The sequence below is a fragment of the Eucyclogobius newberryi genome, unplaced genomic scaffold, assembly GCF_026437365.1.
Source record: "Eucyclogobius newberryi isolate DKJ021-1_F unplaced genomic scaffold, fEucNew1.0.hap1 SCAF_13, whole genome shotgun sequence".
In the NCBI taxonomy this organism is placed as follows: Eukaryota; Metazoa; Chordata; class Actinopteri; order Gobiiformes; family Gobiidae; genus Eucyclogobius; species Eucyclogobius newberryi.
In genome coordinates, this window is record NW_027315757.1 from 26,892,434 (window position 1) to 26,914,164 (window position 21,731).

The following is a 21,731-nucleotide window of genomic DNA, read 5'->3' on the forward strand; positions in this document are numbered from 1 at the left end:
ACATTATAGTTTTTCATTTTATCTACAAATACATTACATACAAATTATACTCAAATACAATTCTAAGGCTAAATAATTGTAATGTTTTCATTCTTTTTAATAGAAAAGCAAACCAACTGGCATTTCTACCCTGTAAATTAAAACATGTTTACTGATTTTTTGTTGTAAAGAATTAAAATTATCAACATTTAGATCAAATGTGAGCTTGTAATGGCCTCCAGTTGCCTCCATTTTGGAAAATGTAACATTCTAATCTGTATTTAAGTGCCATTTTGATGAGTAGTTGAATTGCCAACCCACTTTTAACACATTTTAGTGCCGGGGTTTTAAACATATCACAATCTTTCTTCACTGTTGAGTTGATTCTGGCTCGTGTGAAAATCTCCACTAAGGCCTAACACCCTTTATCCCTCCTCTTACACATTATTACTTCAGCATCTTTCCAATTACTGTGGTTTCACCTGTACGGAGGGGCGGGACTATGGACACACCCACCCTCTGTCCCGGGACTTGTGATTGGTCGGGCTTGTCTTGGTACGGCACTCTCTGCATGTCGGGGTCTCTTTCTTTCCCCCAGGTGCTGATGCGAAGTCGCTGTGTAACTAATATTTTTTTCTATCATGCATCCTCAGCATTTCAACCTCTCAGTCTCCTCTTCAGTCTATTCAAATGCTCTGATTCATACTGTATTATGCTTCCTCTGTCCATCTGTTTCCATTCGATCCAGCCTCTTTTCGTGCTGTCTCTTTCCTTTTTTCTTTTGCAGATGCACAAGTAAAGGTTGGAGCACTGGATTTACTCAGGAAATAATAACTACTACTGCGACTACTTCGACTACTACTACTACCTCTACGACCACTGTTTACTTCATCCTAATGCTCTGCTTTCGGTTCACTGTTCCAGGTGTAGCGATTGTGTTGGCAACTACTACTTATTACAACTAAATTAATTACCACTTCCTGTTTTTTTCTGTGCCTTACCTTTCCCTGATAAAACACAGTAACTTTTGGTGTGTTCAACAAACAAGAGACTACTGCTGATGCTACTTCTACTTGAAATGGCCCTCGCTTTTGGATTCGGCTGCCTCCTCTGCTCGGCGCTGTGCCCTCGCTTTACCTCTTTGTGTTGAGTCGGTGCAGTCACTGTCACAGATAAGAAAGGAGTTGGCTTTCTTGCCGTTGGGGGTTATTTTCTAGTGTGCGACATTTTCTCCTCAGCCTTTCAAAAGTGGCAACAAGTGTTCTTTGGAAGTCTCCTCCTCTGCCAGTCCCTGTCCAGCCGCTGCCTTTCAGTTTGATTTGCAATCTGCAAAGGTCTGCTTCTGTGCTTGATCTCACTGGATTGCATTGTTAACGGCAAGGGTTTTTGTCATTGGGAGTTGTAAAAGTGTAAATATTGTATTGTAAATGTATATCAGTGGTTCTCATACAGTAATACGTTAGGTCCTTTATCAAATCGATTGTATTTTTTTTTCAGTTTAGAGACAGTTAGATTATATTTAGGGCTATCAAAGCGTTAATGCGTTAATTCAATTTAAAACTCAGATTAATCATGATTTGATGCATATTAATGTTTTGGTTTAATTTCCACATCAAATCCATGTCCTCACGTGGTCGTGTGCAGATCGGTGAAGAGCAGTACAACATTGTTTTGTGCAGAAGAACAAACTCGGAGACTTCTCTAGTTGAAGTCTGTGCGCCCTGTGACAAATTAAAGGTTGTGTTTAGGCTGTAAAACTAATAATATGGGTCAAATCTTCCTGCAGAACCCTTTTAAATGCCAGGGCAATCCCGACCGCTTACATCTGTCACCATAAGAGTCAGTTAGACCCGCAAGCGGCAATGAAGGGCCTTGAACCCTGCCAAGCCTGTTGTTTGGTCATGCGAATTTGCAAGAAACATGTGGCCACAGTGATTAATTATAAAATACACTGAAATTATAGCCAATAGGAATATATTTATTTTGATTTGTGAAATTATGAAAAATATATCAAATGTGTTCAATACTTAAATAGAAAATGTTATGTATAAAAAAATTACATTGTTTGCAATGTGCAATGAATCAAAAGTTTTATTTCAAAAGTGCGTTTAATTTGATTATTTTTTTCTATTGACAGCACTAATTCAATTAAAATAAATTACTTCAACACATTTTAATTTTGAACTTTGAACCAGAATAGTTTGTACTGTTTTTATTTGTGATGTATACTTGTAAGGTATTTTCGGCCTTTAAACTTTTCCTTTTCGACAACAACATAACATTTTGGTGCTCTTTCCGCCTCTCCTTTTTGTGCATTCCAGCCTTGTTTTCTTTGCTGCTCCGGGGAGCTTGTTCACTCGGCACAAAGCAATCAAAAGGATGATTAAATAGCTGCTGACTTGCATTTTTCACCCCTCTCACATTGTTTGCGAAGGAAAAAAAAAACTTTGTTGATTGTCTCCAAAGTACGGCACGGACTTAGAAAATTGGAACCTGATCCCCATGGTTGTGTGAGGTGACAGGAAAGAGCTCATTATGTCTGTCCTCTGTCACTCTCCTGGAAACTGGAAGTAGAAACTAGTTTGGGACTTGACATTCTGACAAACTAAATGCAAGCTGACACTCAGAGCGTCAGCCGGAGTTGATCATCCCGAAAGTTAGTCACCGCCGTTGCACCCAACGCCACTCCACGCGCCCACTTTTAATTACCAGGAGAGTGGGTGCGTCGCTTTCCTCCGTTGGAGATTTGTCAAGATTAATTGAATTTGGTACTGCTAATCGCCTCGGTAATGCCCCATCGTTCACGCCTGGCTGTGGCTGCTGGGCATTATGGGCCATGATGTTTTTTGTATATATTTGTTTGAAAAAAACATGGTTGTCTTCTGGATTAAAGAGGTTATGCAGGTGTCGTCACAGCATTCGGAATTTTAGCTGTCAATGGCAAAAATACATGAGAGACAATGGTGAGCAACAACAGAGCAACAAACTACTTTCAGTTTACATTTTGCAGTATCATTTGTACAAAACAACATCTTCATGGACAAAGACGCAAAGAAACACATTTTTCATCAGTTGTGTATTAAATGTTCAATCTCCAATGCATAATTATTTGTTCTTTTCTTCTGTATCTATCTCTGTATCTACCTGCGTTGCATCAATGGAATTTCCCCATGTGGGACAATAAAGTATTATCTTATCTTATCTTATCTTAATGTGGCATTCAGGCATGAGTAGCATCAACAAAACTATCCTTATTTCTATTATAACAGATAAAGTTGCTATAAAAGCAGAAGTGTTTAGGAAAAAAACTGTATTTGTAAGTTAATTATTGTCCCTACAAAAGGTTCAATAATGAAAAAACAGATCCATTTAGAAAATGTTTTATGTTGAAAATAATGTTGTAAACTGCCAACCACCAAAATTGTTTTTAAATGTCACTTCTGTTTTTGGAAGTAAACCCGTCATATATCCCTGTTCGATAATACAGGGATATTGAAATTTTAAATATTCTGAAAGGGCTCGACACTCCTAAAAAACTCCAAGTTAATTAAACGTGGCCAATTTGTTACTTATTAGCCATGAAAAGTTGTTATTGAGGTGACTTGGGCCAATAGTGCCATGTACTCAAGTCAAGTTTTTAGTGGCCTATAATGCAAACCAAACCTCAGAAGAAGGCGACCTGTTCAGAGGTGAAATGTAGAGCCGTGTTTGACACCACCGGAGGACCATTTTAACAGTCGCAGTGCGTGTCTCTGTGCCATGTTAGCAGTCACCTGAATCAGAGAGGCGACAGCAGCGCTCCTCTCACACGCACTGTCCACCATGTCCTGCCTCGTGCATGTTTGCTGCTGGATTGTCCTGGCAGAATAAACATCCGACAACAAGTCAAATCATATCTCATCAGCCCAAAAGGAACAGGCCGGAGAGAATAACTTGTTTTTTTGGCCAGCTGAACACAGCAAGACAAAATGGCTCAAGTGGACTCTCATTTCACACTGTCACAAGCTGCTGTCGACCGCTGCGTTCCATTAAGACATCAACCCCACACAGCACCACGGCCGAGCTACTGCAGCCTCTGTGCAGTCAAATACAACTAGACTGAAAAGCATACCTGGAATGTGTGCTGAGGTTTAAATAAAGCGTTCAACCACAAAAATGTACAATTGTAACATATATCGACTGAGGATTTTATTTACCGTAATTCAATGCAATGTATTTTTCTAACGCCAAAAATCACACCAGCAGTTGCCTCGCAGGGCTTTCCAAAATTGTATTTTATCAGCAGATAGTAAGAAAAACAAACATCATTTGTCAAGAGAAGCAAATTAACCAACGTTAACTGGAATTAAGTAAATGGTTAACTGTCATTTCACCCTCATTTCAGGTGCAATAAATAATGACACTTTATGGAAAAGTGTCATCTTTGCACCCCTTTGAAACTCGGATGCACCCTTAGTCAGTTTGGTCTAGACCTGGGCTTGTCCCAGAGCTTCCCCTGTCATTATACCCTCCTCTCTTCTCATTGTATAGTATATTATATTCCCAAGTCTGCTTTAGTCAGGGCTGGCTCTAGGCTTTTGGGGGCCCTAAACAAGACCATGAAATAAAGTAAATAAAGACAGATGGTCTGGAGAAACCACACGTAAGCAGACCACATATGTTTTTGGGTTTTTTTTGTGGGAAAGCTGCATGACGGGGTTATAAGGGTTTTCACCAAGGCAAGTTTATTTGTAGAGCACATTTCATACACAGGGCAATTCAAAGTGCACCAAAAAAAATCGGAACAGAGTTTAATGCACTGGTCGTTCAGAGAGTTTCCCCCCTGTCATTTGTATATCAGTCAATACCTTACCTCATATAAACAGACAGGATTTTGGGATTGAGCTCCACTGCCTCTGATTGACCTGTGGATCGTGATCAATGTAATGGGCTCTTCAGTGCTTGATCTGCTGCATGCACTTGTTGCCCTCATAGTGGTTGTGGCCCTAAACAATTGCTTGGTTTGTTTATTCCACGGGCCGATCTTGGCTTCACTGCAATAAAAACTCAACTTTAATAGGCCTCAACAACTTAAGCTTGAAGTGTGAAACTAAGTGGTGAGCAAAGACAGAGCAAGTTTCTCCTCCATTTGAACTAGATCAATTTGAGGTCGAAAAGTGTCCAGATGACTGAATAAGGGATTACTGTTATTATTATTCCATTTTATTTATATGACTAAAATATTTACTGTAGTTGGCATGGCTTGACATTTGGAAGTTTACAACATCTTATAATCCAACTAATCAAGCTCCGGCTGGCCCAGTGGTGTGGCAGTACACTGGAAATATTTACGGTGCGTTCACAAACACCACATTCAAATTGGGCTAAACCAGGACTAAAACGGGACCAAATCGAGTCGAGAATTTACCTGGGCTCACACCGGTACCAAACACGTGCAAGTGTGACACTGTAGAGCACAAGTCACTATGAAATGGCAAAGACTCTATTGCTAAATTACAACATTAGCATCGTATACATATTGCTGAAAGACAACATTTACCAAGCAGCAGATGTTGTATTTCTTAAGCTAAATGACCCTGTTCCATCTTTTCTGCACACAGCACTGCAGTGAGGTCTACGGCCTCAATAAAGACGTACACTCAAGTAAATCTAGCCTGGGAGGGCCTTCACCTGCCCCTCCCTTCCCATGACACTGTACTACATCATTATTGATTCCTGATGCTTTGTATCATTGCAAGCCATTAGAGCCAGTTTCAGCAGCCATGATTTATCTTGTTAATATGCATGGGGCTGGAGATTTAAAACAGCACAGTTCAGCGCCTATGCTAGGTAACATATTCTTCACCTTCAGTTCATATTTCCTGCCTATGCCACTGTTTCACTTTATAAAATTGATTCTTCACCACAAATGTATTCAGTGCCGCCTATTCATTACAACACGTCGCGTTTTCGGACACAAAGGCGCTGGAAATGATAGTTGACTTGTCGAGAAGAGTTTGTCAGTCGAAGGAATAATGGCATTGTAATGTGACAAGTTTTCAGGGGAGGAGAGGCAACACTTTGATGTAGCTGAAAATGAAAAGTCTATTAATATGTATAGGGGCCGCCATTAGACGTGGGGCTCATAAATGTTGGGGGAATGAGGAGGAGGCTTGGCTCGGGATGGTGGGAAACCTTTGAGAAAAATCTATAGCTGAATCTGGAGAGACGTCATTCAGCTTAGTGGTTTTTTTCCCAGATGTGCAGGAGTTATTTTGTCCTGGGGCAGAAAAATGGTTAACAATACAACCAAAATGAAGTGTCTTGTCCCTAGGAGTGGGCGATATTGACAACTATTAATATCCCGATAACAATATTTAGATGATATTGTGTCAAACCAACAATAAAACAACAACATTCATGATATCTGAATTTCAATACATTGCCCATAATGTACTTACCCAAGGACACAAAAACACTGCTGTGTGTTGCTTGCTTTTGACTTAGTTAAAGTTGCTGTATCTGATTTTTTTTTTTACTCTTAAAAGCGCTAAACAGCTAGTTCATTTATGCACAACTATTTGGGATGTGGAACCTGAACCAGTGCCTATGCTAGTATGTGTGGTTCCCCCGTTGATAGAAAAGGGGGAAGGAATATAGGTACTCACCGAGCAGTAGCTAGCATGTTAACAGCACACTTCCTGGTTCGTGGATGATAAAACGCTATATAATTAGATGCAAACAGCAGTAGAGGGGGGCCATATTTTTGACTTTAAGATAATATTGTGAACATTGTTTTGAAATTACTTTTCACATTTCTTTGATAATTAAACCTGAAATAATAATATTGTCTGACTATCTTTATAATATTGTCAGACTTTATTTATTTGTGTTTTTTTGTAGTTTTTCCTGGACGAGAAGGAGGGTCTAAGGACAAGGGACCCTGGGACATTGCCCCTCATCCCTATGGACATTGTTAAATCCGTTTTTCACTTTCGCCCTCCGAGACAACCGCTGTTGTGATTTTGGGCGTTCCAAAAATAAATGGAATTGAATTGAATTGAATTGAACTTGATCTATATACATATAATATCAATATTTGTCACCTGAGTCTGAACAAATTTGACTTGATTAGACCCAACCCAGTCTTTGCGTAGACCTAGTTTAGTCCTGATTTAGGCCCCACTTATTTCAGATTCATGGTTTTTTAGTCCATTGAGAATTTAGTTTGCCGTCCAATTATTTTCTTAGGAGGTACTACTCAGAAGTGATGGTGTGAGGTGTTTAGGATCAGCTCTCACAGATGATCCACTATCTGGCCTCCCCGTGTGTCAGATTGAGACGTCCCGCGCCGCTCTGATACAGTGTGTGTGGTGGGCAGCGCGTGCCTCGAGCCGCTCTCATTAGTGGGGGAGTAATTGATAAGGTTGTGGAGAGCGCCGAGCAGAGTGATTAAGCAATCGAGAGCACAGGCTTATTTCTCAAAAGGGCTCTGAAAGAGAAAATGCGGAATGAAATCGACAAACAACCACGGTGGCCTCACAGTAACCCCCTGCTCCGGCTGCTCCGGTTGCGGACACTTTAATGAGTTTGTGTTCTCAAGGGTACGAGGGTGATCTGCTTTGAGTCTATGTGCTTCTTTTTCAGGATTACACGGGAAGATGGAGACTGACTGTAAAGAGGTTCACTTTGTCTTTTTCTTTACCTTAACTTTTGCAGATTCCAGTTTCACTTTCTACATCTAAGTGTCCGTGAGACCACTGTGAATGTTCAGGATCATATTTGATGATATTATTTTAACGTTTCCCTTTAGGTTTTAAGGAGGATAAGAAAGCTGCCTGCTGTGCTTCTAATTGTCTTATACACTCAAAGCAATGGTTTTAATATGATGACTTTTTTTTCCAGATCGACACTGTTTTAGAAATTCGACCACCTATTTTTTTCAAGCTTATACAAAATACTGCTCTTTTAAAAGCAACAAAGGCCAGATTCCAATTATGAAAGTCTTAAATGGCACTGTGCGAGGACTGAAATTATTTTGCAATTTTGCCAAGAACAGATAATCTAAAAAAACATTTACTTATTTCTCCTTGACTTTAAATGTACATTTTGAACAGAATCCTACTTTAAAAACAAATCACCAATTGATAAGATAAGATGAGATAAGATTTATTTGTCCCACAATGGGGAGATTCCAGTGTTGCAATACAGATTAGGTACAGACACCTAAAGATTAAAAACAGAAGTGGAATAATGAAAACTTCCATAAAAATATACATACTTAAATCTGTATATTTAATTCTAGTATAAAGGTAAATAAAAATAATGCACCAGTGATGATTGACATTATGTTACAGTATTGCGCATGAGTCTAATAGTATTGCACATGATTATGACAGTAGTGCACATGATTATGAAAGATGATGACACATATTCAGGGCTAACAGTGTTTGTTATAGAGTCTGACAGCAGCAAGAAAGACCTACAAAACGTCTCCTTCACACAGCGAGGGTGGATCAGTCTCTCACTGAAGCTGCTCTCCAGAGCGGACAGAGTGTCCTGCAGGGGGCGACACTCATGGTCCAGCATAGACGTGAGTTTAGCCAGGACCCCTCTGTCCCCCACCTCCTGCACCGAGTCCAGAGCACAGCCCAGGACTAGCTGGACTTCTTGATAACTTTGTCCAGCTTCTTCCTCTCCCTCTCTGTGATGCTGCTGCTCCAGCAGGCCACACCTACAGGAGCTGATGCCACCACAGAGTCATAGAAGGTCTTCAGGAGTGGCCCTGTCACTCAAAGACCTGAGTCTCCTCAGAATGTTGAGCCCACTCTGGCTCTTCCTGTACAGAATTGAATTGTAATTGCAATGGCCTAAATTGTTCAGCCCTTCACCAGTAGAGGCAGTCCTTGCACCCTTAGCTGGCCAACTGAGACACACACAGGAAATTATTCTAATTTAGTCATAGAATCGTTATCTGGACTAGACATGGACTACAAACATGTCCTGTGCTGAGAGAAGAGGTTTTATGAATCAGACAAACCAAGAATTACATCAAAATGTCTCAGGAAACATGTACATTTATTGATTTATGCCTATTTAAGTGGCATCCAGACAAATGCAGTACAAATCTCAATCTCATAAACTTTTTAGCAAAAAATTGTTTGCAAGCAGCCTTTAATATAAAATAGTGCCGAAATCACAGCTGCTCAGATTGAGATGTGTCAGTCATATTATGCCAATAGCTTAAACCAACATTGAATACTATCAGCCGCTGGCAAGATGGGTAAAGAACACCTTGAAAGTACTCAGCCTGGCTCTATCCATCCACCTTTCACTTAATTACGCTCCAAAATTGTGGAGTTACTCTTGAAATATTCATAATCTGAGTTAGTACATTCACTTTGTTTCATCCAAAGTCGAGCTTCACCTTTTCTCGAGCTAAGGTTCACTGGTCAATAACTGTTTTGCTTGTAGAACAAAGACCAGCAAGTACCCTGCCTCGACTCCTCTAGTAGCTGTATATAGTGACTGAAGCTTCAAATAAACCCCTATTATATGCTCCTGTTTGGTGCCCCCCTCACTGCAGCAGTCCCAGTCTGGATAAAAGGTCTTTCTCTCTCTCCTAACCTTGAAGCTAACGACCACTCTCTCGGTCGGTGGCAGGGTTGTGATGCTTTCTTCACAGGGCTCGCATTCATAGCTTTGCCATGTTGTTTACCCCTCTGGGCAAAAGCGGCTTTTCATTCCCCAGGTCTTGGTGGAGGTTGTTTGTCCAGTTTGATCTTGGCGTAAGATGATAAATGATGTGATACTGATGCTGGCGCTGCTGTACTGCGATGCTATCCTTTCTCCCATCCCCCCCCCAACACAGAACAGCCTTCCTTTGTAAAATACGCTGGATATTTGTCTTCTTACGGCACTTTTTTGGGGGGGGGCGTGGCAGTTTTGCAGGCTTCCCCAGGGGACAGTGAACTTGCGTCTACCCACATGACTATTTCACACGCAGCAGGGATTCGCCAGGCGCCACGTGGCTTTTGACACTTCTCCACTCCCACGAGGAAATGGTGATCCGTCCTCAACACGGCAAAGGGTGTTGCAGGCAATGTGATACCATCGACTGCAGGATAACTATGTGCTTGATATACAAAAACAGGGCACACCTTTCCTGCTTGTTCAGCTAAAGTGAGAGTGTCACACAAATAACTGTGATTCAAGTAACTGGGATTTTCTTTTCAACAGAATTAAGCCTAGTGAGATGCGGGATTAACACTATTCTGCAATGACAGAAGTCTATTTTCAAATGTGATAATGACTTTGGCTTTGGATGCAGGTAAAAGAACATTCTAAAGTCATTGCAAAAGTTTGAAATATTTGGCAACACTTATGGAATAATATTAGACTGGAGATTAAATCGTGCAATTCTTACATTTTTAAAAAGCTTTTGTCTCAGAACATTCCAGATGGTTACTTGAATTAATTAATGAATATGTTAATGTCAAAATTATTATTCTTTAAATGCTTAAAATGCGACTTGCAATGTTTTGGTCACAGAACGCATATGTGCTTATGTGTGATGAATTGTGATATGACTGAAACTAAATAAACTGAACTGAATTTTCAGATAAGAAAAATGAAAAAATCACATAGTGTTTGTTTAGAGCTGGATTAATTGGAACAGCAGCAGATTCAAACCAAACAAACCGAGGGTGCATTGGCATTTCAAAGGGCTACAAAGACAAAACGCTTCTATTAAGTGTGATTATTTACTGCTCAACATGAGTGCAAAGGGTGCAAGCGTTTTAAAATCTACACTAATTTCAGTTCAGTCCTTTTCACCGCTGTAGACCCAGGTTTGTGACAGGAAAAACATCTGATATTTGAAGGTGACATATTACGCAAGAACCACTTTGATGAGCGTTTAATATTGTTACAACAGTGTTTCCTCAGCATTAGTTTGCTCACTTTGTATTAAAAATGAAAGTTGTATTTTGATTGATTCATGCATGTTTAAGTAATCCTATCCTCAGTATCCTGTCCTGCAACTGAGGCTCGAGTGCGCAGAAAATCTTGTTTTCACCTACCCCCTATCTCCGCCTACATCTCTGTGCTTAGTTGTGATTATTTGAAAAAAGGGATACATGTCTGGTTCTGAAATGTCACGTAACCACTTTTCAAAAACAAAAACACATCAATCTGTTGCTTGTTTTAGTGAAATGTCACCATGAAGAGGGAATTCAGATTTGCCGTTTTGAAGAGCAATATTGCAGTTTACAATGAACAAAATGTAAAATGATCTGCTTATGTTATAGTTCAATACTAAGTACCAAAGAATGTAAAAGAATGACCTGCAACTAATTGTGTTTACTTGTTTTTACTTGTTTAAAGCCTCTCTGTTCAGCTTCCACCTCAATGCCTTCTTTGTCATTGTTTTGAGATGTTAATCGTTCTTTTTTTATCTAGCTCTCGGTATCTATATTTCTTTGTTTATTCCCCCTTCTCTCTTTGTCTTTGATGGGCCCGACCGACACTTTACCCCCTCCTCAGCTCGGTCTTGCATTGATTGGCCGGTCGATGTGTTGAGTGTTTTTGCTTGGCGACTTACACCGGGAGTTCTGACTTTGTATTGCGTAACGCCGGGGTAAAAACTCTTCCTTTCTTTAGATCCTGCTTTCTAACGACTATTCTAATGACTACCACATCTATCTATCTTCTATATATATATATATGCCTTCATGTTTTTTTTATTCCAGGAAGAAGCGGACTCTATCTTTTCCCAGCAGGTTTTCCAAAGCGCCGGAATATGGCAGCGAGAGGGTGGGGGTGAAGAGAGTGAGGTCGCGGGGGTGAATTGTGTTGTGTGTTGTTGTGCGAGGATTATTGCTAAAGTTAAAATTGACCGGATTTAAATCAAGGCCAGGCCATTTTTTTTCTCCCCCGACCTCTTCATTCTCCAGAGTCCATCCTTTTCTCTGAGTAGCCAACCATAACGCAGACAGATAACGTTGAGTCAGAGAGCGAGAGAAAGAGCGCGAGAGAGGACGGCGTTTTATTTAATCTAAATTTTCTCTTTTTTCCTGCACCTGTCTTTTTCTTTGGTTTTTATTTCTTTCCTCTTCCTGTCTTTCTCTACTTTCTCCCTCTTTTTTTCCGATGCTTGAATAGAAGTGGATCAAAAAGGTAAAGACCACAATGAACATAACAACCACAGCTCGCCCCTTCCCTCCTCCTTCCTTTTTCCCTTGTCTCCTTTCCTCCCCTCCTTCCATGCCCCCTACTTCCTTACCCAGCACCTTGTGTAGTGGTCATGTTTGATGTCGAAATCCCTCCCTGTATATATATTTACTGCTCTCTATTCCTTTTTCTCTTTGACGTATAACCAAAACTCTTTCTAGATTCACGGTCTTGACGACACCAGCCCGACCTGCACGCATGCACCACAAATACAAACACACTAACAAATCAAAGCAAGCTCACTCACACAAGTATCCAAAGCCCTTTACAAACAACGCACGCAGGAGATCTCTGGATGCTGTCCCCCCGGCTCTTTTCCTGCTCTTCAACAGCACACACGTGTCAATAAAGTCTGTGGCGTAGCAGCGCTGCGACAAACAACTCAAAGCAAAAGGCGAAAAGTAGCTAGTACATCGCATTTTCCGGCAATATAAACGCTGATTTCTTTTCACCTAGCGTCCACCTTTAACAAAATCAAGAAAAGTCTATTGGCGCCGCGGACACTGGACCTGGAAGTATCACCTCCGAGTGGGAAAAGTGGCCGTTATACTTTGCGCAAATAACCTGGCGCTCCTGAGCAGGTCGGGTGCGTGTTTGTAAAGGGCTCAAGAGAGATAAACTGAAAATAACTTCATTCCTCTCCCGTAGCTGATCACTCGCAGACAGAGTCATTTCAGTGTACACACATTTCGAATTCATCCAGCGCCCTCTCTCATCCTCTCCCCCCTTCCCTTTTTAATTTTCCAGGACCACTTCAGCGTTTGTTGTCGCCTTCATAGCACAAACATTGTGTTTAGCTAACACTCGTCAGATACTATTTACAGCATCCCATTTCCAGGTGCATCAGTCTCTCGCTCTCTCTCGCTCTGTCCCTTTTCTCTGTCTCTTTTCTCTTACTCCCACCACAGCCCCACTACATCTTGTTACCGTAATATTTGCTGTAATGTGGCACATCAAAATCCTACCAGCAGGATCTGTCATGTGTCTAAAAGGCCTATTCCAAAAGGGGGGGGGGGGAAATAGACCGCTAACATCCAAATCAACGGGGTAGTTTCCATTTAAAAATCTAAATGGTAGCTTATCTTCAATGCACACTTACTTTTAATGAAAGCCATTCTGTTAAATTGCCTAGTTGGTTGTCACTCCCTAACAAAAATACAACAATTAGTACTTAAGCTAATGTTTGAACTAATTCCTTTATAAGGGCTGAATATTGACTGAACCACAAAACCATTGTATTCCCTTTTGTGTTAGTAAAAGAGGTAATTTTGACATGCTTGGGACTAGGGATGTCACATTATCACGTTTCAGTGTTGATGATTATTGTGAGGAAAAAAGACCACAATTGAACGATTATTACTGAGAACTGAGATCATGACCAAACAGCAGTGACATTTATTCTCAGTGTCTAAAATGTTACTATTCTTCAACTTTCTGAATGACGAAAACAACCAGACCAAACAGTTCTTCACATTTCCATGTATTTTCTTTACACAGATGAATACAGATTGAATTAAAATACTACATTTTGCATTTAAAATGGTCAGAATTATAATTTTTTCGATTTTCAGATTTTTTTTTCTGACCTGAATAATCACAATTATCGATTAACCTAATATTATTCCATTATCTACCTCTATAATTACCTTATAGTTTAAAGGGATTGTTTTGTTCCTTGTTTGTTTGTTGTTTTAATTATATACATCTATTTGGCTCATCAACACAACAGCCAATTATTGTACAAATTACTGAATGTGAACATGCCAGTATTGCGCTGCCTGTACCTGCGTTTTGGCAGTGTAGCTGTGATCACACCTCATTTCTCTGCAGTAACTATTCCCCCATTGTAAAAACCTGTCTTTTTTACAGGTGAAATTAAACAGTACGGGGCTCCATTTTCCTCACATCGCTCTCTGTGCTGCGCCTCAACTTCCATTCTCCTCTTCCTTCCTTCCTTCCTTCCTTCCTTCATCACATCTGGCCATTACAAGCCGCCTCGGGCTTCTCTGTGCTCCTCTCACACTTTCCTCTAATTCTTCCGCTCTTCACTGACACATGTGCTTTGGTTGATATTATTTCCTACACACTTTGTACTTGCCGCCCCCTTCCCCATCTCCTCTCCTCTCGTCTCCCATTCCCTGTTCTTTTTGCCAGTTTTTTTGTGTGTTAGCCGAGACCGCTGAGGGGGTAGTGAACAAAAGAAGGAGTGCTCAAGCTTGTTGTAATGGACCTTGCACGAGCTCTCACCAATCAGGCACTGGTCGCACTAACGTCCCCAATCAGAGGCTTCTGAAAGAGCACAAAGAGGCACAAAAAGGCATGACCTACAAAACAAGGTTGGAGCCGGAGTAGTGGCCATTACGCCGCCTGACTCCCCCTCTCAGGTCTCCATCACCTCTCCCTGAACCCCTCTATCCACATCGTCCTGGGCCATTTCTGTCCGGCCTCATTCACTGACCCCATATGTTAGTCCAATTAACTACATTATATGTCCCTGGCTTTTCAGTCAAATAGATCCTTGACATTTCCCCGTAAGTAGTGTGTGTCTGCGAAACCCTTCTGCTGCTCAAAACATGGGCGGGACGCATTATGATACACTTCTACATGTATCTTCTGGATAGTCATCGAAAAGAATACAATTTCCAAATCTCTGTTCACTAAAACCACAATTTTGTTTTCCTGACTTATACTGAGACTATCAGAGTGTCAGAGCCAGTTTTCATTGTTAAAGTGTCATGTGTTAGTTTTTCACTATAAGAATAAGGCTTTTGGGACACAATGAACAAATGTTTATTTTTAGGCAGCATAACGGTTTCTTCTGATGAGAAAAACAATAGTACACTATTCTCTAAGTTTTTAAACATTTTAAATCTGTCCTTGAACGTAAAAAGCATTCAAAACAACACATACTTCAATATTTCTCTATTTGAAATCACCTTTCAAAAGACCCTTACCCACATTAAAATACACCATATTTGAGTGGACAGAAAATAAACCCTAGTTTAGATAACCCAATATTTATAGGTGTTAAATTGGTACTAAATGTAGAATATCTGTCTTAAAGATGCACTATTTAACTTTTCTGGTGGCTTGCTTGTTCCTATTGAGATGTTAATGCTTTGTCTGTTCAGCACTATTGAATGTGTCTACCTTTTGCATTCTTATGCTTTTAAAAATACCTTGAAAAAGCATTTTTAAAAGCATAAGCAGAACAGTTACACAGTGCACTTGCACATGTGCCGCGACTGGTAACGTTTTGTTAATGAAAGAATCAGCTGACCACCACCAGAGCAGTAGTGGAAGTATTTATATTATTATTATTTTAAGTACAGTAAAAGTAGCACATACAAATCTACTTAAATAAAAGTACCTGCTTAAAAATGTGCTTTTAAATGTTAATGTTGATTAAGAGATTAAGTGCTTGATAAAGAATTGTGCTTATTTTTGGCCAATTCTGCCTTATTTATTTTCAATTTACTCATTTGCATAAACCTTTATTCAGAATGTCACCATACTAAAAATAACCCCTTAAATCATATGAAAAGTACTGTATTCTTAAAAAATGTAATCAAGTAGAAAGTACAGATATTTGTAGTAAGTAAAAAATCGTAAACGCTAAAATCTTTACTTGAGATAAGATAATCATAAGATGTTCCTTTATTGTCCCACATGGGGAAATATAATTGATGCAACGCAGGTAGATACAGAGGTAGATACAGAAGAAAAGAACAAATAACTTATAGGAAAGTACAGTACTTTTGCTGTTTTACCACTGTAGAGAGTAAAACATCACTGTATTTTTGAAGTTCTGGTAATTTAAGGCTGTTTGCACTGTTTATTATTCACTTTATCCCCTCTAACAGCCTTATTTTACAAGTCCAGCTGGGTACACTCCCTATGTCATTACTGATGTTTTACCACTGCTGGCAGGACTAAACAAGTACCCAACAAATTTCCATCACCTCCTGCCTGTTTGCTAAAAAAAAAAAAAAAAAAAAGACCGATCCTTAGACTTCACAAACACCTAGTAATTTTCAAAAGCGCCCATTGCTGGGTGCACTCGAGGACAGGCCAATCCGTCACACAGGCACCTCCCCGTAAGTGCGATTTAGGAACAAGTGAGGAACCGCTCCCATATGTGACAGGAAAACAGAGAGCAGAGCGCCGGGTTGGGAATGGTACGAGATGGGAGGAGGCGGCGCGGTTGCTATAGAGACGATGAGTCAAGCAGCTCATTAGGAATGACCCACCACGCGCCGGCCAAGTCACGTGACCGGGGCTGAGGCGGAGACAGGCCCATTCAGCGAGGGGGAGAGGTAATAGTGTGGGGATTGACTGTACATGCAGGAGTCATTGCATTGTTAGGGGAGAGGAACAGAAAGGTGAGTTTGTGAGGCGGCTGGCCATGAATATAAATCACTGCGAGCGAGTTCCCGGGACCTTTATAGAGAGACTACGCCTATGAAAGGGCTTATTTAGATGGGGAGGCGGTGGAGGGGAGTACACGGCCATACAAAGGCAAACTACAGCCACTACAGATGTGTGCCGTTTACAACACGCCATTTTAATGTAGTTATAAAACCTAGTGTTTCCTTACCTCAGTAACTAATGCAGAAATGTGATAAGTCTATACACACAATTTCAAATTCCTGTTATAAGCAAAGACAATGGTCATTTATTTGAATATAGTTTTAAAGTTGCACTATGTAACTTTTCTGATGACGAGTTCTCTACCTGCTTTGCCTGGAATGTTTCGCACTTGTGCATTAAAATTATCTGCCATTTATTTAATTATGCATGTTTTTTGAGCTGTTGTCAACTAAAGACATCGGTTTTGGCGCGTTGTGCTGGCAAAAGATTTCAGAACTAGAATGAACATTAAACAATTCCTCCCTAATCTCAAACTAACTCACTCCTTGCTGTCTCTTTTTGGCTGTGGTCCATATCAATATTTATAATCCAAATCAAATAATTAGTTGAGCTATAAAATGTTAGCAAACTACGACCTCACTGTCCAATATTTGCCTTGGTGTGACTTGTAACTTGGCCCGGTAGCGTCGCTTAGAAAGGTTTAATGCCATACTTTGAAATGTTCCAGGCAAAGCAATACCATCGCCATGGAGACAAGCAGCAAAGTTACACAGTGTACCTTTGTCTGCCATATTTAGCAGAACTCCAGCTTTATTTGTAATCAGGCTAACAGCAGTGAGCAGGAGTCTTGTCGGCGATCAGTGAGTATCTGCCGCTCGGTCCCAGCTCAGTCCTGTCACTCAGTGTCCTCTGCAGATAAGACGCTGCTTTCACACAGTATCGGCCCGGTTGCGTTGGGTCTGGTGAATGGGGCTCTCTGGGGTGAATGTTTGGGCTGATAAAGGTGCAACACCTGCCTCTTCCACTGTCTGCTCTCTGTCTGTGTGCTTTGTCTGAGTGCTGTATGTGTCTGTTATTGTTATTCCTTACTCCATGACTTTTGAAAGGAAGCCGTCACACAATGGGACCTCCACGTTTCCTGTGCTCCTTCACTGCAGCAGATTAACTCCTAATTCTTATTTCACAGGAAATAACCTATTTACTCTCCCTGCTCCATCGCTCTTCTCACTTCTCTCCACACAGCACTGGCTCTGGCACATGCTCCATGCTTCTGCTGTTTCTACACATGACACATTTAGTTAGAGAGGCTTCAGACAATCACTGGCTCATACTGTTACATACACTGTACATTACCTCCAGCCCAAGTGGACACAGCTCCATGCCATGCTCCAGTCTGCCCTCTGCTGCCCTTTAGTTGCACCTGCAAGTGACAGGTGTGGGATTCAATTATAGCAGCATGCTCCCAGCAGTGGCTCCTGTGTGCAGCCCATGTCTGCAGACAGGGGCCCGAGGCCAGCTCAGCCCTCAGATACATGTTTTCACAAACAAAAACAGACACAATCACTGGGCTCTTCTGTGCAGCTGCCAGGCTTTGGCAGGAGCTGTTTGAATCATCAAAGTCATATATTAACCACCAACAGGACGCTGTCACATCAAACATAAAAACACTGTGGATTGCTCTGGACATCCAAAATGAAAGGGCTAAATTTAGGCCGAAGCTGTCAGCTCTCAGTTTTAATTGCGTCACCAGTCGATCACAAACTGCCGCCGGACACTAATGGGACATATTTACTGTCATTTTCCTCAAAGTTGTGGCATTTACACCACTTTATGAGCCTCATATTGACAAGTAACAGCTGACCTCTGCCAGCATAAGGGATTATGGAGATAAATACTCAATTATTACAGGGATTTTTCCGGCCTGTGTGGCAGTAATTGGCATACTAAAGTATAATAGCTACAGCCTGGCTTTTAATCCCTGATAAGGTAAGTTTCATTAGCCATCTGGCTAGTTTGTAGTAAAGTGTCTGTGACTTAAATATAGGTTCATTGTGATGGCACAGGGTTTCCATCTGCACCTAAACCGGAATTAATCTATTAATCCAACTATCACATATAATCCCAGATGGCTCTTACTCCTGCTAACCTGCTCTTGCCAGTCTAGTATAATGCCTAATCTTAAGACTTACGCCTAATGCATAATGCCTAATACCTCATTCATACTGCAGCCATAATAGCCTCTTGTAGTGTAGACTCTGCTCCCAGGGTTTAGCGGCTCAGGCTTCCCACTGTTACAATCACCCTTCACAGTGAGAGGGGCCTTGAGGAGGAGAGGATGTAAACAGGAGGCCTACCAGGAGCAGCAAGAACAAGGGTGAGGTAATGAAGCCCCTCTGGCCGGGTCTGCAGGCCATGGAGGGTGGATGTGTTTGTCCTGTATGTACTGCTGTGGGGGGGCGGTGAGCCCCATGACTCCTGACCCACCCGGGGCCTTCCTCTTTAGAATAAGGCATCCATGGGCAGTGAGTCGGGCACAGACTGCAGAGGCGAGGAACACGAGCGCCGAGACAAGATTGGGAAAAACTAGTATAGCATTAGTATGTGATGTTATTGTCATGATGAGAGGGAGAGAGAACACACCGATGCCAATTTAATCCAGCGCTGCCAGGTTGGGTACATAATGAACGCAATCAGATGGGGGATTTGGGAGGACGTTGTGTCAGGATCACTTTGCGCACAGCTATGTTATTTCCGAGGTGTGATATTTCCGTTGCGGTGGATCTTCTTTTCTACAGATTCTGCCCTATATGAGCTCCTAATTTTAGTGCAGTGTTTAAGCTATAATGAGGACAAACGCTGCGGCTTTACAATTTGCAAGGTTTGTTTGTGCTAATGGAGCAGCAGAAACGAGATCCCAAATTAGATAAGCATAAGCATCCATATAAATAGGTCTGCCCCATCCTGAACGCACTACTTTCAGGTGGAAAAAAAATGTACGCGAGTCAATTGTTGTACATCATCATTACAGTTTCTCTTTTCGCACACACAGAGTTAGAAGGTAATGTTTTTGTGAGAGTTTGAAGTTGGCTCCAGCATGTTTTGGTGTCCTGTAGTCTACCTTGAGGCCGGATTTATAGGTCACCTGATGCTACACTGTTAACCCCACGCTGTTCAGTTATCTATTTACTGTAGCAATGTACTTTAGACGCTGTGACCTCCTTCTACTGGTGGACAGATCAGCCTGCATTGTGCTTTACTTAAGATTTCCCTGCCCTGTCAGCCCAACATTTGTGTATTTGTTGCATAGAGATTGTTGAGTTGGTAGCGATTTGTAGAATCAGCTGATTGTTTGTGGGAAATGAATGAACACCTCTAATCGGACGTGGACTCGTTGCTGTTTTTGCCTGTTAGCAAAACCGTAACATTGATAACAACTGCTTCAGCAAAAGTTTAATAAAAAAATATGTCTTTACCATTAGATAGGATTAAATGAGGATTGTTTATCGGTCTGGCTGTCTTGGAAATATGTAGGTATCATTGCGAGATAAGGCAAAAGATGTTGACTGGACGTTAAAAAAGAGCTTAGCAAAGGAACCACATTTCAGTTCTCGGGTGTAGATTTTGTCTATTTCAGTCGCACATGTACAGTTTATTCCAGAAACAATAACACTTGGCATGCATTAGGCTGACACTGTATATCTCGCTGTCATAATGTAAGTGTGAAAACATTCTTAATTCGCAGAAAGCAAAAAGATGCAAAGTACATTTTTTTCACAAAACTGAGACTCAGAATTCATGTATCTGCTGAAATTTAAACATCAAGAAAGTACATGATTCCACTGCATCTGTACAACAGTTCCAGATACGTATTTACCCCTTTAACAAATACACAAAGTTGTATAATATTTGTTAAAAACATCCCTAATGGGAACATGCAGTAGAAAATGTATGATTTTCATTGTGTATAGCTCGAATAAATCATATTTCAATGATTGAAGGATGGTTCACTTTAAGCTGAAAATGTAACCGCTCGTTTTGCCTTTTTGGTTTAGTGGAAGGTTAATGCTATTTTGAGAGGCATTTCAATATATTTATGCTGCCAGATAGATCAGTTCCTTCTGTTCAAATACAGTATATAAATATGATACCTCATAGGAGCAATAAAACAACATCGGATGTAGTGTAAATTAGTGATCGATTGAGGATTGAACTGACCACATTTGTGTCAATGGCCTCAAAACTGCAGTATTATACCAGTGTAGTCCAATTGCTTTTAGTTTGTACACATTTTACTTCAGCCACATCCCGACTGTAGCAAAGAAAGTACCTCAGGCGCCCCTTGTTTCAAACATTTTGCTTCAACAATGGCGCATGACAAGCCTCCCCCCCTATGAGAACTCTGCCTTTTGAGTGTTTGTTTATGCCTCGCCTTGATTAGATTCCGGTTTGGCTTCGAGTCTCATTCCCTGTCGCACCCCCTCAGTCAGAACAGGCTAATTCTTAAGTGGCCCGGCAGCGCCACAGATCACCAAACACTATAAAAAACAGCATGACAGCAGAAAGGGGAGCAGTGGATTTGAGTAACTACTCTATCTCGCTATTATGATTCACCTCCTGCACCAGACTTCATACAATATTCAATAGAGCTGGAGCCGAGACTGATGCATCACTCTTAACAGTGACAGTGAATGTATGTGCATGCTTTGGGGATAGTGTTTTCCGATGCACACTGCCTGTCATCTGCGTCCAGAAGGGCCCGCTGTGTCCAATTAGTTCATAGATGCGTGCGATCATGAGGTGACCAGCGGGTAATGGTTGTGTCACAAGCCAAAACAAGCCCACCATCTTAAAAACTTGGCAAAGACACCAATTTTCTCATGTATTCTTTGTTTCGTTTTGTCCTCTGTGTCTTGTCTTGTGCGTAGCGGATGAAGTGGAAGCTGGGCCAAACGTCAAATCTTTACCCCAGAACACCTTTCGTCTTTGAGGCATTATTCCTGACTAAGAGCCAAGTCTGAGTCCTGATAAAACAAGCAGTGCAATTACTGTTTTCCCACCCTGTAGTAGAGCACAGTGAGAGAGGGAGGGCAGAGAAAAGGCCTTTGAAATAGAAAATGCACAATCAAACAAAAGTAGGGCAAGATGAATTAGATCAGAGCACACATCTAAAT

At 41.1% G+C, this 21,731-nt stretch overlaps 1 protein-coding gene across 5 annotated transcripts in view; it reads left to right on the forward strand.

Moving 5' to 3' along the window:
- The window catches only part of adgrl1a (adhesion G protein-coupled receptor L1a), an 80,500-nt gene that overhangs the window by 21,196 nt on the left and 37,573 nt on the right, over positions 1 to 21,731 (forward strand). For 4 of the 5 annotated variants that reach the window (XM_072443168.1, XM_072443170.1, XM_072443172.1 and 1 more), the window contains exon 4: positions 12,121 to 12,135. The exons of the other annotated variant lie outside the window; for it this stretch is intronic. In XM_072443168.1, coding sequence (XP_072299269.1) covers positions 12,121 to 12,135 — 15 coding nt within the window. The remainder of the gene's footprint in view (positions 1 to 12,120; positions 12,136 to 21,731) is intronic. 5 annotated transcript variants of the gene reach the window in all.